General features: G+C 36.1%; 1 protein-coding gene across 1 annotated transcript; it reads right to left on the bottom strand.

Moving 5' to 3' along the window:
• Positions 1–12,316: 12,316 nt before the first annotated feature.
• LOC123258056 (chaperone protein DnaK) lies at positions 12,317–14,587 on the bottom strand. Its single transcript, XM_044717965.1, has one exon. The coding sequence runs from the start codon at positions 14,429–14,431 to the stop codon at positions 12,509–12,511; it is 1,923 nt and encodes a 640-aa protein (XP_044573900.1). The 5' UTR covers positions 14,432–14,587; the 3' UTR covers positions 12,317–12,508.
• Between the last annotated feature and the right edge of the window lie 1,572 nt (positions 14,588–16,159).

Raw genomic sequence — 16,159 nt, forward strand, 5'->3', positions numbered from 1 at the left:
AAGCAATTTCCAGTCTTTCTCTTTAATTTTCAAATTCAGGTTAGGCAAAATTATTTCTCCAAACGGCAGGTCATATATAGCCTTAATTAACGACTTATCCTTTCCGATTCCAACAAAGATTATATGTTGGTCTTTTTGTAAAGAGGTTATCATACTGTTTATGTAATCACTCTTATGTTCTAATATATCTACTACTCCTAAATCTTTTAAAATTTTATTCCATGTTTCAATAAGTAAATTTATGAAACTTTCTATTTTTTTTGAATGTTCATCGAACTCTGCCATTTGGGTATACTGAATTTTATCAAGCAATGATGGCAGGCTATAAGCTAAATCAATTGGGAAATTATCATTATTTTTTCTATTCCATTCCAATATGAATTGAATGAGTAGCAGCGTCCTTTTTATTGGACTTATAACTTTAACTCTATCAAGATTTAATATTAAATCTTCCTCATCAATGTTCTCTAGCGAAACTATCTCTGGCAAAATTATGCATTTTTCAGCGTTATAATTCTTGAATGCATTGAGTAGCGCTATCACATCCCTCTTGCAAGGAAGTATGACCTTTATCTCGGGAATTTTTTCTCTTTCATATTCAGAAAATATGTGCTGAACCAGCACATCAAAAAGGGATTCATCCACATTAACAGTAAAAACTCTTCCCACTAACAGTAACAATTAATACAATACTTTTATTGTATAGAAATTATTTAAAATATAAATGTGCTCGCAGTTTCTTATGCTATGATATATTAAAGTCTTTCACAATATTACATGGCAAACATCAGAATAGAAGTTTTAAATAAATGTGAACAAGTTGGCCGCAGAAGGGTAGTTAATGTTTACTTGATTTACATAAGCAAAGAATTACCATCAAAATTACATGAAGAAATTTGTGGGCTATTTTATAATAAAGTCATACAAGACTGCCGTTATTATTCCTACAATGAAAACCTTGAAGAAGTTCAATATAACTTCATAGAACCACAAGCAAAGTGGGGCTTGGAGATAAGCTTTTTACCTGGCATGACTGACAATGTAGGCAACACAGCGAAACAAATTGTTAGAGAATATTTAATAAACAAGGACTACATTGATGAAAATGTTTGTATAAAAGCAAGAAGTTCAAAATTGATTCTAAGTCAAGCAACTGAAGATGATATAAAACAAGAATTCAACCCTATCACTGAGTATTGCACACTTATCTGTAAAGAAAATAATAACTATAGCTGGAAATATTATGGTAAATACAAAGCAAACTCTTCAGCGCTCTCTTACTTGTCATCCCAGTGCCCAGACACTGGGATCCAGAAAAAAGATGTAGATTCCAGTGTCAGCTACTCAAATGACACCATTAATGGCAAAGCCAAATCTGTTAACTTAAATGTAATTGACCAAGAACTTGAGAAAATCAGCAGAGATGGAATCGATGGTAACGGCACTTTAGGGCTCTCGCTGGCAGCAATGAGAGCTATAAAGGATTACTTTAAAAAACTCGGTAGAAATCCATATGATATTGAACTTGAGTCTCTGGCACAGACTTGGTCTGAACATTGCAAGCATAACATTTTCTCCTCTCCCATTGATGAAATAAAAGACGGCCTATATGAGCATTATATTAAGCGTGCAACGCGTGAGATAAATTCTGACATATGCGTGTCAGTTTTTTCCGACAACGCCGGAGGAATAATTTTTGATGACGATTACTTAATTGTAGATAAAGTTGAAACTCACAATAGCCCTTCGGCGCTTGATCCGTTTGGTGGAGCAATGACTGGAGTGCTTGGAGTTAATCGCGATATAGTGGGTTTCGGGAAAGGCGCGGAGCCTATAATGAATACCTATTACTTTTGCTTTGCCAAAGAAGCAAAAGGCAAGTTTTATAGGGACAAAGAGCGCACTGATGAGATCTTACCGCCAAAATATATAATGAAAGAAGTGATCCACGGTGTTAATGTTGCTGGTAATTGCTCTGGTATTCCAACGCAACTTGGATCGGTATATTTTGACGATAGATTTTGTGGCAAGCCGTTAGTTTTTGTTGGCAGTGTCGGAATTATTCCGCGCAACATAAATAACGCACCTTCACACATTAAAGGACCAAAAAATGGCGATAAAATCGTAATTATTGGTGGAAGAGTTGGAAGGGACGGAATTCACGGCGCAACGTTTTCCTCAGAGGCTTTGTCGGGAAACAGCCCTTCAACAATTGTGCAAATTGGTGACCCCATAACACAAAAAAAACTATCCAATGCCGTCATAAAAGCAAGAGATCTTGGTCTTTATAATGCAATAACGGACAATGGAGCCGGTGGGCTGTCGTCGTCTATTGGTGAAATGGGAAAAGACGGATTTGAAGTTGATTTGAGCAAGGTTCTCCTTAAAAACGATGGTATGGCTCCGTGGGAAATATGGATATCAGAATCACAAGAGAGAATGACCTTAGCAGTGCCAGAAGAAAATCTCCCTATGTTCAAGCAAATCATGAAAAAACATGATGTGGAGGTTTGTGTGATTGGAGAGTTTAATGAGAGTGGTAAAGCCGTTGTTAAATGTCCTAAAGGGACAGTAATAATGGATATCGGAACTGAATTTCTGCATGATGGTAATCCTAAAATGCATTTACAGACAAAGCCGTGGTCTAAGGGGCTTCCAGCGCCACGCGCTGGAATGACAACAAGTTCGCCTTCTTTAGAAATTGAATTAAAAGAAATGTTAAGCAGACCAAACATTTGCAGTAAAGAGTTCATAGTGGTGCAATATGATCATGAGGTTCAAGGATCGTCAGTGTTAAAACCACTGCAAGGCAAGGGAAGAATGTGCAGCGAAGCTATTGTCTCAAGGCCTGTTCTTTCTTCAAATAAAGGTGTTGTAAAATCGCAAGGATTTGGCTCAAGTTATGGAGAAATTGACACCTACCACATGGCAGCATGTGCAATTGACACCGCGATACGCAACTATGTAGCCGCAGGAGGAAATATAAATCATCTAGCGTTGCTCGATAATTTTTGCTGGTGTGATGCTTATAATCCAGAAAGGCTATGGCAACTAAAGAAAGCTGCAGAGGCTTGTTACGACTTCGCAACTGCATTTAAAACACCATTCATATCCGGAAAAGACAGTATGTTCAATGACTTCAAGGGATATGATGAAAATGGCGAGAAAGTGATAATCTCTGCACCACCTTCATTACTCATCTCAGCAATTGGAATTATAGAAAATATTGAAAATGCAGTATCGCTTGATGTAAAAATGCCGGGGGACTTAATATACGTGCTTGGAGAAACACTTGATGAACTTGGTAGATCTGAATATCAGTTATATAGTGGAATAGGTAATAACAACGTACCAAAAGTTGATGCAAAGAGCGCTAGGAAGTTGTATGAGCGTTACAACCAGGCAATAAAAGATGGCATAATTGCCTCTGCAATTGCACCAAACTTAGGCGGATTAGTTATTGCTCTGGCAAAATCGCTAATTGCAGGAGACCTTGGTGCTGAAATCGATCTTTCACTAGTGCCAATAGGAAAAATACAAAATACAGACATAATAAACAAGATAATAATGTTTTCTGAATCGCAAAGTAGAATTTTGGTTACTATTGCACCACAAAATCAGAAGAGGTTTGAAGAATTGTTTGAAGGTGCAGTTTATTCATGTATTGGCAAAGTAACAGAGAAAAAGGTGCTAAACATAAAGGATGTTTTAAAAGTAGATCTGAAAGATGTGGCATGCTAATATAAAATATTTTTCTTATTATGCTAAATAACTCTTTTACTATATGTAATGTTTATTTAGAATGAATGTATGTTATTAATTTTGGGTAGGTAATTATGTCTATTTTATCGATACTCCTGTTTATCAGTCTTTCTTTACTCAACACTTCAAATAAATTGATGATATGTGCTGCCTTATTTGTGGGAGCTGCTTTAGTTGTAAATTCAATGGTTGAATTTTATGGCAGAAGCAAAGCTACGTACAACTTAATAGTGTGTACAGCGCTATGTTGTGTTTTTAAATGGCAAAGTTTTAATTTGATGATATTGATTTCATATACTGCAATTTTAGTATCTCTTCTCTCAAGCATAATTATTTTTGAAAAATTGAAGTCCAAGTTGAATTTTCATATGGCAAATTTCATTACTTTAATTATAGCATCAGTGGTTGATAGTGCCGTTGTATGTGTTGGATTACTATACAAATTTTCTGCAGGTAAATGCTTATCAATATACATTAGAGATTTAATTTTTAAGTTTTCTTATGTGTCAGTATTGAGCATCTGCTTGTTTGTAGGAATGTATTTATTTTGCTTGGCGAACAAGAAGTATTTTAAGATTTCCACATAACCTGTTTTCTGATATAGCTAAACTGACTTTGGGTCCTGGGGGTGTATTTGGTGGTCCTAATACGTAACAACAGTTTAGAATTTATAGGTAGCCTAAACCCACAACTGTACAAACACTATGATTTGAGCCTATCAGGGGGGTGTCATTCCAGTGCCCAGACACTGGAATCCAGAAAAAAGAATGGTGTCATCCCAGTGCTTGACACATAGCTGTACGAACATTCATTTTTGAAGGTAAATTGCACAGCAAATGGTGTCATTCCAGTCTGGAATCCAGAAATTTTGCTTATAACTGAGCTGATGAGCTAAAGGTAGTTGTCTTACGCTAAAACAAACGTTTTTAATTAAGTTGCATAGAACCAGTGTCTGGGCACTGGCCCACTGGTGGGAATTGCTCCTAAACTACAACGTTCGTACAGCTATGTGCTTGACACTGGGATGACATCATAGGGGCACTGGCCTACTTAACCGTCATACCGTCGCGGTATCTCAGCCGCTAACAAGTAGCGGAATGACGATTTATCAAACGCTGCTTAATTTTCCGTAACAGTTGAAAAAATCAATAGAAAATCAATATATCACTATAAATTCACGTATTTTGAGGCTATAATGGTTAATACGCTATATGGTATAATATGGACGATTTTATCAGAGTTAAGGGCGCAAGGGAACATAATCTGCAAGGTGTAGACGTCAATATACCGAAAAATAAGCTGGTTGTTATAACTGGGCTTAGTGGTTCTGGCAAGTCTAGCCTTGCTTTTGATACAATTTATGCGGAAGGCCAACGCCGGTACGTCGAAAGCCTATCAGCTTACGCACGTCAATTTCTCAACATTCAGGATAAACCAGATGTTGAGTCGATTACAGGCCTTTCTCCTGCAATATCTATCAACCAAAAATCTATCTCAAAAAATCCAAGGTCAACCGTTGGAACTGTTACCGAAATTTACGATTACTTGCGCTTAGTGTATGCACGAATAGGAGTTCCTTATTCACCTGCAACTGGATTACCAATAACAAAACAAACGGTGTCTCAAATTGTAGATACTATAATTGCGTTACCTTTAGAAACTAAAATATATATACTTGCCCCTGTTGTGCGTGGTAGAAAAGGAGAACATCTCAAAGAGATATTGGAAATTAAAAGACAAGGTTACGTAAGGTTCAAAATAGATGGTGAAGTGTACAATGTAGATGACTTGCCTAAACTCGATAAGAACAAGAAACACGACGTTTTTGTGGTTGCAGATAGAATATCAATATTGGACGATATAGGAAATCGACTGCCAAGTAGTATAGAATCCGCACTAAAACTTGGTAATGGTCTAATGTATGTAGAAATAGTAAACCTACCTGACAACCATAATTCCGAGTATAAAAATGGTCAAATTCTGATTTTTTCAGAGAATTTTGCATGCCCCGAGTCTGGTTTCACTCTTGAGGAAATAGAACCAAGATTATTTTCTTTTAACAGCCCTTACGGTGCATGTGGTTCGTGTAATGGGCTTGGTAAAAAGCTGGCTGTTGATGTAAAGCTGATAGTGCCAGATGAAACTCTTTCAATATCTGAAGGCGCTTTAAAGCCAGTGGGATCAATGTTCCGTCAAGTGCACACAAGTTATGGATTTTTAAAAAGTGCAATTCTATCACTGGCTGAAAATTGTAAATTTAGCCTTGATGTTCCGTGGAAGAACATAGATCAAGAAGTAAAAGATATGATACTCTTTGGCTTCGGTAAATTTCAAGGTTTGGTCAGTATCTTAGAAAACCAGATGGATTATGATGAAACGCTTGTTGAGCGATATTGCTCTGTTACTCACTGCAGAGAATGCACTGGCTATAGATTGAGAAAAGAAGCGCTTACAGTAAAAATTGATAGCAAACATATAGGTGAAATATCAGGGCTCAGCATCGATGAATCCCTTAAATGGTTTGAAAATTTGCCAGACAAGCTCACAGAACAACAGAAGCAAATCTCAAGTAAAATATTAAATGAAATAATCAAGAGGCTAGCATTTTTAAAGAATGTAGGGTTGAATTACCTAACGCTTGATCGAGAATCTAGCACTCTCTCTGGCGGTGAGAGTCAGAGGATCAGACTTGCTTCACAAATTGGCTCTGGTTTAACAGGAGTGCTGTACGTGCTTGATGAACCCTCGATAGGCCTTCATCAATGTGATAATGATCGGTTAATTGCCACACTAAAAAACTTAAGAGACATGGGTAACACTGTAATCGTTGTTGAGCATGATGAAGATACAATAATGGCTGCTGATTATGCGATTGATATTGGTCCTGGAGCTGGCGTAAATGGTGGAAAAGTTGTTGCAGAAGGAACACCAGACCAGGTGCAAAGAAATTCAGGGAGCATAACAGGGCAATATTTGAGTGGAGAGAAAAAAATTTTAATTCCAAGGAGAAGAAAGCAAGCAACTCAGTTCATAAAAGTAATAAATGCATGTGAAAATAACTTAAAAAATGTAAACGTTAAATTTCCTATAGGGAATCTTATTTGTGTTACTGGAATATCAGGAGGAGGAAAATCAAGTTTAATCATAGAAACGTTATATAAATATTCAGCACATAAGATACATCATTCGTCTGCAAGGTATGGCCAATGCGATAAGATAGAAGGTCTTGAATACGTAGATAAAATTATAGAAGTTGATCAGTCGCCAATTGGTAGAACTCCAGCGTCAAATCCAGCAACATATGTTGGTATGTTCACTCATATAAGGAATTGGTTTGCTGGTCTTCCAGAGTCAAAAGCAAGGGGATATAATATAGGCCGGTTTTCATTTAATACCAGAGGGGGAAGGTGTGAGGCTTGTAAAGGTGATGGGCACTTAAAGATAGAGATGCATTTTCTACCGGACGTTTATGTGAAGTGTGAGCAATGTAAAGGGCGAAGGTATAATCGGGAAACATTGGAAGTTACTTATAAAGAAAAATCAATCTCTGATGTGCTTGATATGACGATAGATCAAGCTTGTGTTTTTTTTGAAAACCTTCCAATGGTAAAAGAAAAGTTGGTTTCTTTGCAGGAAGTGGGACTTGGCTATATAAAACTCGGACAGTCGTCAACAACGTTGTCTGGGGGGGAAGCACAACGAATAAAGCTATCTAAAGAGCTATCAAAACGATTTACCGGAAGAACATTGTATATTCTTGATGAACCAACAACTGGATTACACTTTGAAGATATAAATAACTTACTAAAAATACTCCATAGATTAGTCGATCTGGGAAACACTGTTATAGTTATCGAGCACAATTTGCACGTTATAAAAACTGCAGATTATATAATAGACATCGGACCAGAGGGCGGAATAAAAGGCGGAGAAGTGATTGCTACTGGAACTCCAGAAGAAGTGGTAAAAATTCCAGAAAGTGTTACAGGCAGGTATCTTAAAACGTATTTATTATAAACTATTTCTTAATTATATTAGGCTAGGTTGCATATTTATGATTTGGAGATAAGAATGTCAGTATATCGATACTTTAGAAGGTACGTTGAATATGGAGTTGTACCTGCTAAGAAAGCAGAAGATAACACACTAGTTCCAGAAAATAGTTTCTATAAGTCCGTACATTACGTTGATAATGTGCTAGGATCTGTGAAAGATGTAATTTGTGGAGTTGAGAGTAAAGACGATTATAACAAGTATTATAAAAACAATGATAAATATGAATACGTGGGCCACAGAGCAGAGAGAGTGTATTCATTGTGTACACTGGGTGCTGTTTTAGCAGCCAACATAATATTGCAACCTTTACTTTTGATAGTGGCATGTTTGTCATACTTTCCAGTCAAGTTATTGTCAAAAATAACAGGGGACTATTGTTTTAAAACGGATACAAAATCATTCGTTAATTATTCAAACATATTTTTAGAAATGGGGCAAGATTGTGCTAATGCAGTAGCTAGAGTATTTAACAAGATTGTAAGTTATGCTTGCGCTGCTATCATTTGGGCTGCCGCGTCAATCATAACGCCACTTGTGTGGGCTTGTGACAAAGTGCAAAGTAAGTTGAGTGAAGTACAGAAGCCAGAAAAACATCAATTTTTATCTAAGGATAATTCAAAGACTACTTCAGTCAATGGTATACCACAAACTGAGTTATAAGTTCTGCTTTTCAGCAGCATGAACTATATTGAAATGGAATAAAAAGTGAAAGAGTGTAAGCTTAAGTTACTTTAGCTATACTATATAAATTATTTTATAATATATTTAATGAGTTGTGAACCTTCTCTTACTAAAAAAAGCTACAAATCTCATATTTCCAAGCGTATGCGTAAGTTGCGAATGTATCATTGATGAAAATCTTAATCTGTGTAGTGAATGCAACAAAAAAATCAATTTTCTAACTAAGCATTACTGCAATGTTTGTGGCGTAGTAATCTCAGACAATATTTATACGTGTGGTAAGTGCATCATCAATCCTCCACCGTTTAAAGTATTAAGATCAGTTTTTGCTTATGATCAACATAGTAGAAACATGATTATAAATTTCAAATTTTTTGATAATTTGAATTACGTAAAAATCTATGCAAAGTGGATACACCAAGCTAATCAGGATACATTTCAGAACGCAGAGATCATAATTCCTATACCGTTACATAAAATGCGCTTGTTTAAACGTAAATATAATCAAGCAGCACTGCTTGCAAAAGAGTTGACTAAGTTATCCAATTTATCCTATACGCCATTTGCAATAAAACGCCTTCGCCATACTGCGCCTCAAGCTGGTCTTTCACTTAAACAGCGTGAAAAAAATTTAAAGAAGGCTTTTAAAACAAGCAACAAGAAAATTATCGAAAATAAAATCGTGATATTAGTTGATGATGTGGTAACAACCGGAGCAACTGTAAGATCTTGCTCTCAGGAAATTTTAAACTCCGGTGCAAAAGAAGTGAGAGTGCTATCACTTGCAAGAACGGTGAATGATTGGACCTCTTGCATAAAAAATTAGCAGTCAGTATCATCCAAGTAGCTTGACTACTTGGATCTATTTTTTTCTAGATTCCAGCGCCAGCGTCACGCACATAGCTGTACGAACATTGTTTGCCAAGGAGGGTGTCAAGCACTGGGATGACATCACTTTTGCTTCAATATTCGCACATTAGCGGAGGTAAGCCCATTGCGAAAATCAGTATGTTAAGGCATGATTTTTAATAACCTCAACATCGCTAAATTCAAAAGTTTGGTTGCCTATAATTTGAAATTTCTCATTTCCCTTTCCTGCAACTAGCAGAATCATACCCTCGTTATAGGCAATATCTACGCCTTTCTCTATAGCTTCTCTCCTACCTCCTATCTCCAGTGCATCAGGGCAATGTAGCAAAATATCGTGGCGAATTTTTGCCGGATCTTCATCACGCGAATTATCATCTGTAATTATTACTTTATCTGCATACATTTGTGCTATTTTGCCCATTTCTGAACGTTTCGTCTGATCGCGATTTCCACCGCATCCAAAAACTAGAATTATTTTTTTGTTGATATGCCATTTTAAAGACAATAGGGCTTGTTTAAGCGCACTTGGAGTATGAGCGTAATCCACGAATGCAAAAGGTTTCACTTTTTCCATTCTTCCTGGTGGAGAAACGAGTTTTTCTACGCATATTTCTCTGTAATTTAATCCAGATATACCAATTGCACATAGCAGATTATATGCTTGAAATTTTCCTAAAACTGGGAAAAATGTATTGTAAATTTGGTTATCAATTTTTACTGTAAGATGTTGACCATTAGGGGTTGATGTTTGCTCTAATAAAGTAATATCAGAGCCTTTTTTTCCATAAGTCACAACTTTATTACTGCGTTTTTCAGCTATTTTAAGCAATGCGCCGTATTCATCTATATCCGCATTTAAAATCGCTGTTTTTCCTTCTGGTAATACTTCGTAAAATAACCTTTTTTTAGTTTCTAAATATCCACCAAGACTTTTATGGTAATCTAAATGATCTTGCGAGAAATTAGTAAAAGCTGCAGCACTCAACTTTAATCCATGGATTCTGTATTGATCAATCCCATGACTTGATGATTCCAACACTAAGTGTTCTACACTTATACCACGCAATGTTGCGTAAAGGTCTTCTGCACCTGGAGTGGTAAGGCTGTTGCTATTACCTTTTCTGCCATTATTGATGCATGTTCCAAGTGTTCCAATAGACGCAGCATTATAGCCAGAGTTTTGCCAGATCTGGCGGCAAAATTCTACTACTGAAGTCTTGCCATTTGTGCCTGTTACAGCAGCAACATATTTTGGCTGTTTGAATTGATAAAACCTGCTGACTATTTCGCTGTATATTTCTTGAGGGTTTGGGTGGAAGATACAGATTCCAGCATCACGCGTTGGAATGATACCAAGGCTTAAAGCTTCTGTTATGCAATCACTTGCAATTATCGCTTTAGCTCCACAAGATAATATCTGATCTATGTAAATCCTATCCCTTTCTGACACACAAACAAAAAGATAACCTTCCTTGATTTTCTTGGGATTACATGTGACGCCTTTGATTTCAATATCAAAGTTAACATCAATAATGTTATGCAGTAATTCTCTCAGTTTCATGTCCTACTTCATCGTTTTGAAAGTCTAAACATGGTAACCTTTTTAGTGCGTCATTAAGGTCAAAGATTAAATCTTCAGGATCTTCCAGTCCACAAAATATCCGTATAAAACTTCCACCATAATCTGAATTCATTACAGATCTTGACATAGATCTACGATCTATTGGTAATATCAAACTGTCGCACCCTCCCCAAGAAGCACCGATACCAAAAATTTTCATGTGATCAACCATGCAGCTTAGTTCTTCACATGAATATTCTCTACCCAATACTATACTGAATACGCCGCTTGCTCCTTTAAAGTAACTTTTCCATAATTCGTGTTGAGGATGGGAGGGAAGTGCTGGATATAAAACCTTTCTAACTTTTTGCTGTGCTTCTAGCCACTTTGCCACTTCCATTGCTGTATTTTGGTACTTTTTCATACGTGTGTGCAGTGTTCTTAGTCCCCTATGTGCAAGATAACAGTCGTGCGATTGAATGGTTACTCCATAATTTTTATAGCTCTCATAAAGCAATTTAAAAATTTCACCTTCAGCAATCATAGTCCCCATCAATAAATCTGAGTGACCGGCTAGATACTTTGTTACCGCATATAGTGCAACATCAATTCCATAATCAAGCGGCTTAAATAACAAAGGAGTGGCCCATGAATTGTCGCAAACGGTTACGATTCCACGTTCTTTAGCAACTTTTACTATATGCTCTATATTCGAAATCTCAAACGTTACAGAACCAGGAGTCTCGATCATTATCAATGAAGTATTACTCTGAATTAAATCAGTTATATCCTGTGTTGGATCATAAAAAGTTACTTCTATTCCCCTGTTTGGTAACTCATTTTCGGCAAATCTCTTGAGTCGGTAATAACTGTTATCCTGAATTAAAACATGAGAACCTGCTTTAGTGAAAGTCAAAATAGCAAAAGTAAGTGCAAATAGTCCGGAAGGAAAAATAAGCGCTTGTCCACTCCCTTCAATTTCAGCCAGTGCATTTGAAAAATAATGAACAGTGGGAGTACCAACATTACTATAGCTGTAATCTCTTGCAACATCATCGTTGATTACATCGTATATACTTTCTCCATTTGCTGCATTTAAGTAGTCCTTGTAAGTAGGGAATAATATGGTAGAAGAATGATAAACTGGCGGGTTCATAGAACCTTTATAGTCCTTAAATTTTCTTCCTGCTTTAACTAATAAAGACTCTTCCTTCACATTTTTATTATTTATTTTTTAAATTGTACTCGTTTTGCGTATACAAGTGAAGAGAAATTGCATGTATTAGCTCTATCTCACTCTTTAATAATTCATAGATCAATTTATGCCTTTTGAGAGTGTTCATTCCGATAAAGCTGTCAGATATCAATATTAGCTTGATATGTGAAGGTAGTGTTGAAGATGAAGCAAAATAATGATCAGCATGCTTTGCTGATTCATCGATAATGTTGATATCAATTACATCTATCGAATCGTGTATCTTTTCTTCTATCGTTTTAATAATATCCATAATGGTTTCTTTAAGCAACAATATGCTCCTCTTGTCATCCCAGTATCAGCTACTTGGATGACAATCGCAATTACTTATTCTCTTCTTTATTATCTATGTCTTGATAATCAGAATCTACTACTTTTTCCTCTTTATCATTTGGATTTCCTTCTGATGAAAAGCCATTTTCAGCACTATTTTGTTGAGATGCTTGATACATAGCTTCTCCAAGTTTCATAGATAATTGAGAAAGATTAGTGACTTTCTGCTGTATTGAATCAGCGTCATCAATGTTATCAGATTTACTAACTTCTTTTAATTCGTTAACTGCATTTTCAATAGCAGATCTATCTTCTGGTGAAACTTTATCACCATACTCTGTCAGAGACTTTTCTGTAGAATGGACTAAGCTATCCGCTTGATTCTTCACTTCAATAAACTTTTTGCGCTTTTCATCTTCTTGCGCTTTTTCTTCAGCTTCTTTTACCATGCGATTTATTTCATCATCAGATAAACCACCTGAAGATTGAATGCGTATTTTTTGCTCTTTTCCAGTAGCTTTATCTTTTGCAGAAACGTGTGCTATTCCATTTGCATCTATATCAAATGTCACTTCAATTTGTGGCCTTCCGCGCGGAGCAGGAGGTATCCCTTCCAAACTAAACTGACCGAGTAGCTTATTATCAACTGCCAGTTTTCTTTCACCCTGATGCACCTTAATTGTAACAGCTGTTTGGTTATCTTCTGCAGTTGAAAACACCTGAGATTTTTTAGTAGGAATTGTAGTATTACGCTCAATAAGTGGAGTGAATACTCCTCCTAGAGTTTCAATACCAAGAGAAAGTGGGGTCACATCAAGTAGTAACACATCTCTTACATCACCTTGAATGATCCCCGCCTGTATTGCAGCTCCAATTGCTACAACTTCATCAGGGTTAACTCCTCTATGTGGATCTTTGCCAAAGAATTCTTTAACTTTCTCTATGACTTTTGGCATACGAGTCATGCCACCAACAAGAACCACTTCGCCAATTTGACTAGCAGATAAACCAGCATCCTCAAGAGCTTTTTTACAAGGAGCCATAGTTCTTTCGATTAAATCATTCACTAAGCTTTCAAGTTTTGCTCTCGTTAATTTCATATTTAAGTGTTTTGGACCACTTGCATCAGCTGTAATAAACGGTAGATTTATTTCCGTTTCCATTGCACTTGATAATTCAATTTTCGCTTTTTCAGCAGCTTCTTTGATTCTTTGCATAGCCATTGGATCATTTTTCAAATCAATGCCATTACTTTTCTTGAATTCATCTAGTAAATAACTCACTACTCCATTATCAAAGTCTTCACCTCCAAGATGGGTATCACCGTTTGTTGCTTTCACTTCGAAAACTCCATCACCTATTTCAAGTATTGAAACGTCAAATGTACCACCACCAAGGTCATATACTACTATTGTGTGCCCATGTTTCTTATCAAGACCATAAGCAAGTGCTGCAGCAGTCGGTTCATTTACTATTCTGAGTACATTTAATCCGGCAATTTTTCCTGCATCTTTTGTTGCTTGACGTTGAGAGTCGTTGAAGTATGCTGGCACTGTTATCACAGCATCTTTTACTTCCTCTCCAAGATAAGCTTCTGCTGCCTCTTTCATGTTTTGTAGTATAAATGCACCAATTTGACTAGGAGAATATTCTTTATTATCAGTTGTTTTAACCCATGCATCACCACTTTTTGCTGCAAATACTTTGTATGGTACACTTAGATTTTTCATCTCAGGATCACTATATTGACGGCCTATTAATCTCTTAGTAGCAAAAAAGGTATTACTTGCATTGGTGGTTGCTTGCCTTTTTGCTGGAGCACCAATCAACCTTTCTCCTGAAGAAGTCAATGCAACTATAGATGGAGTAGTTCTTGCCCCTTCTTTATTTTCTATTACCTTTGTATCCTTGCCCTGCATTATTGCAACACAAGAATTTGTTGTTCCGAGATCTATGCCTATTGCTCTTCCCATAATGAGTACCCCATTGTAAATATTATCTGATATAAGAATATATAAGTATAGGGCTCATTAATTACAAGCCCAATTTAGGTTTCTAATTAGTTATTAGAACTTAAAAGGCGCGAAAGCCACTTAGTCAGCCAAAAATTGCCTCGTAGTTTATTTGAATTATCAGCTTCTTCATTGCTGCTATCCCCAATTTGGTATCCAGAGTTCTGTAATGGCTTATAACCGTTTAAATTAACATCATCTCCTTGTTTTAAAACAAATGTATTTACATCTAAACTGTTATCAATACTAACGTTCAATGTAATATTAAACTCTTTTTCGATTGTAGAAACTGTATTGCGTTTGTTATTAAAAATGTGCGCTATAACTGCACTGTGTGCTACTAAATCAAAAGACTTATTTCGATTCTTGTTAGCAATATGTTGTAAATCCCTTAGTATTGATGAAACAATTACTTCGTTTGATTTTACTCTTCCAGTACCTTTGCAGTGTAAACACTCTGTAGTATTAATTTCTTGTATGTTTGGTTTAATTCTTTGTCTTGAAAATACCATTAAACCAAAGTCATTTATGTAGCTAAATTGAACTTTAGCTTTATCATCTTTAAACGCTTGCTTTATAGCAGACTCAACAGCTCTGCAATACTGATATTTCAACATATCAATAAAATCGACTACTATTAATCCTGATAGGCCCCTAAGATTCACCTGTCTTGATATTTCAGGTACTGCTTCCATGTTGGTTCTATAAGCTGTTTCTTCTATGCTATCTTCTCCTGTCATCTTTCCTGAATTTACGTCTATTGAAACAAACGCCTCAGTTAAAGTTATTATCAAAGACCCACCAGATGGCAATTCTACTCTATTGCTATATAACTCAGAAATTTGATCTTCGATTCCGTAGTAAGTAAAGATCGGAGCATAACCTCTATACAATCTATAGCGCAACTTACTACCTTTTAGTGCATTGTTAGCATATTGCCTAACTGCCTCAAAAGCTTCCTTTCCAGACACTATAACTTCTATACCATCGCTACAAAAATCACGAACAGATCTCATAATTACATCTGCTTCATTGTAAATTAATGATGGAACGTTTACAGAGAAGGCATTTTTTTGAATGCTCTGCCATAATGAGGATAAGTAATTGTAATCCTGCTCAATTTCTTTCTTATTTTTTCCTGAACCAACAGTTCTTACTATTAAACCTGACCTTTTTGGCAAGTTTATTGAACTCAGTATCTCCTTTAACTGCTTTCTGACATTAGCATCTTCAATTCTGCGAGACACTCCACCTTTACTCATGGAATTTGGCATGAAAACACAGTATCTACCCACTAAAGTTATGTATGTTGTAAATGAAGCTCCTTTATTGCCTCGTTCCTCTTTAGTTAGCTGAACCAATACTTTTTGATTTACTGAAATAACATCTTGTAATTTGTATTTTTTATATAAAGGTACCTCTCTTACAAAACCACTACCTGACTCGTTGACATTCTTACTAGCTGCAGAATCTGAAGAGACATTTGCTATGGTATCGTTCCCTTTTTCTGTATAATCGTCATTTGAGTAGCTCTCAAAGATAGTTTCCTTTTCTTTTTCTGGAATATTGAAGTAATCTAGAGATATCTCGGAAAAAGACAAAAAACCTTGCTTATTTTTTCCATATTCGATAAATACGGCTTGCAAAGAAGGCTCTATACGCTTTATATAAGCAACGTATATATTACCT

The sequence above is a fragment of the Drosophila ananassae genome, assembly GCF_017639315.1.
Source record: "Drosophila ananassae strain 14024-0371.13 chromosome 4 unlocalized genomic scaffold, ASM1763931v2 tig00000241, whole genome shotgun sequence".
Classification (NCBI taxonomy): Eukaryota; Metazoa; Arthropoda; class Insecta; order Diptera; family Drosophilidae; genus Drosophila; species Drosophila ananassae.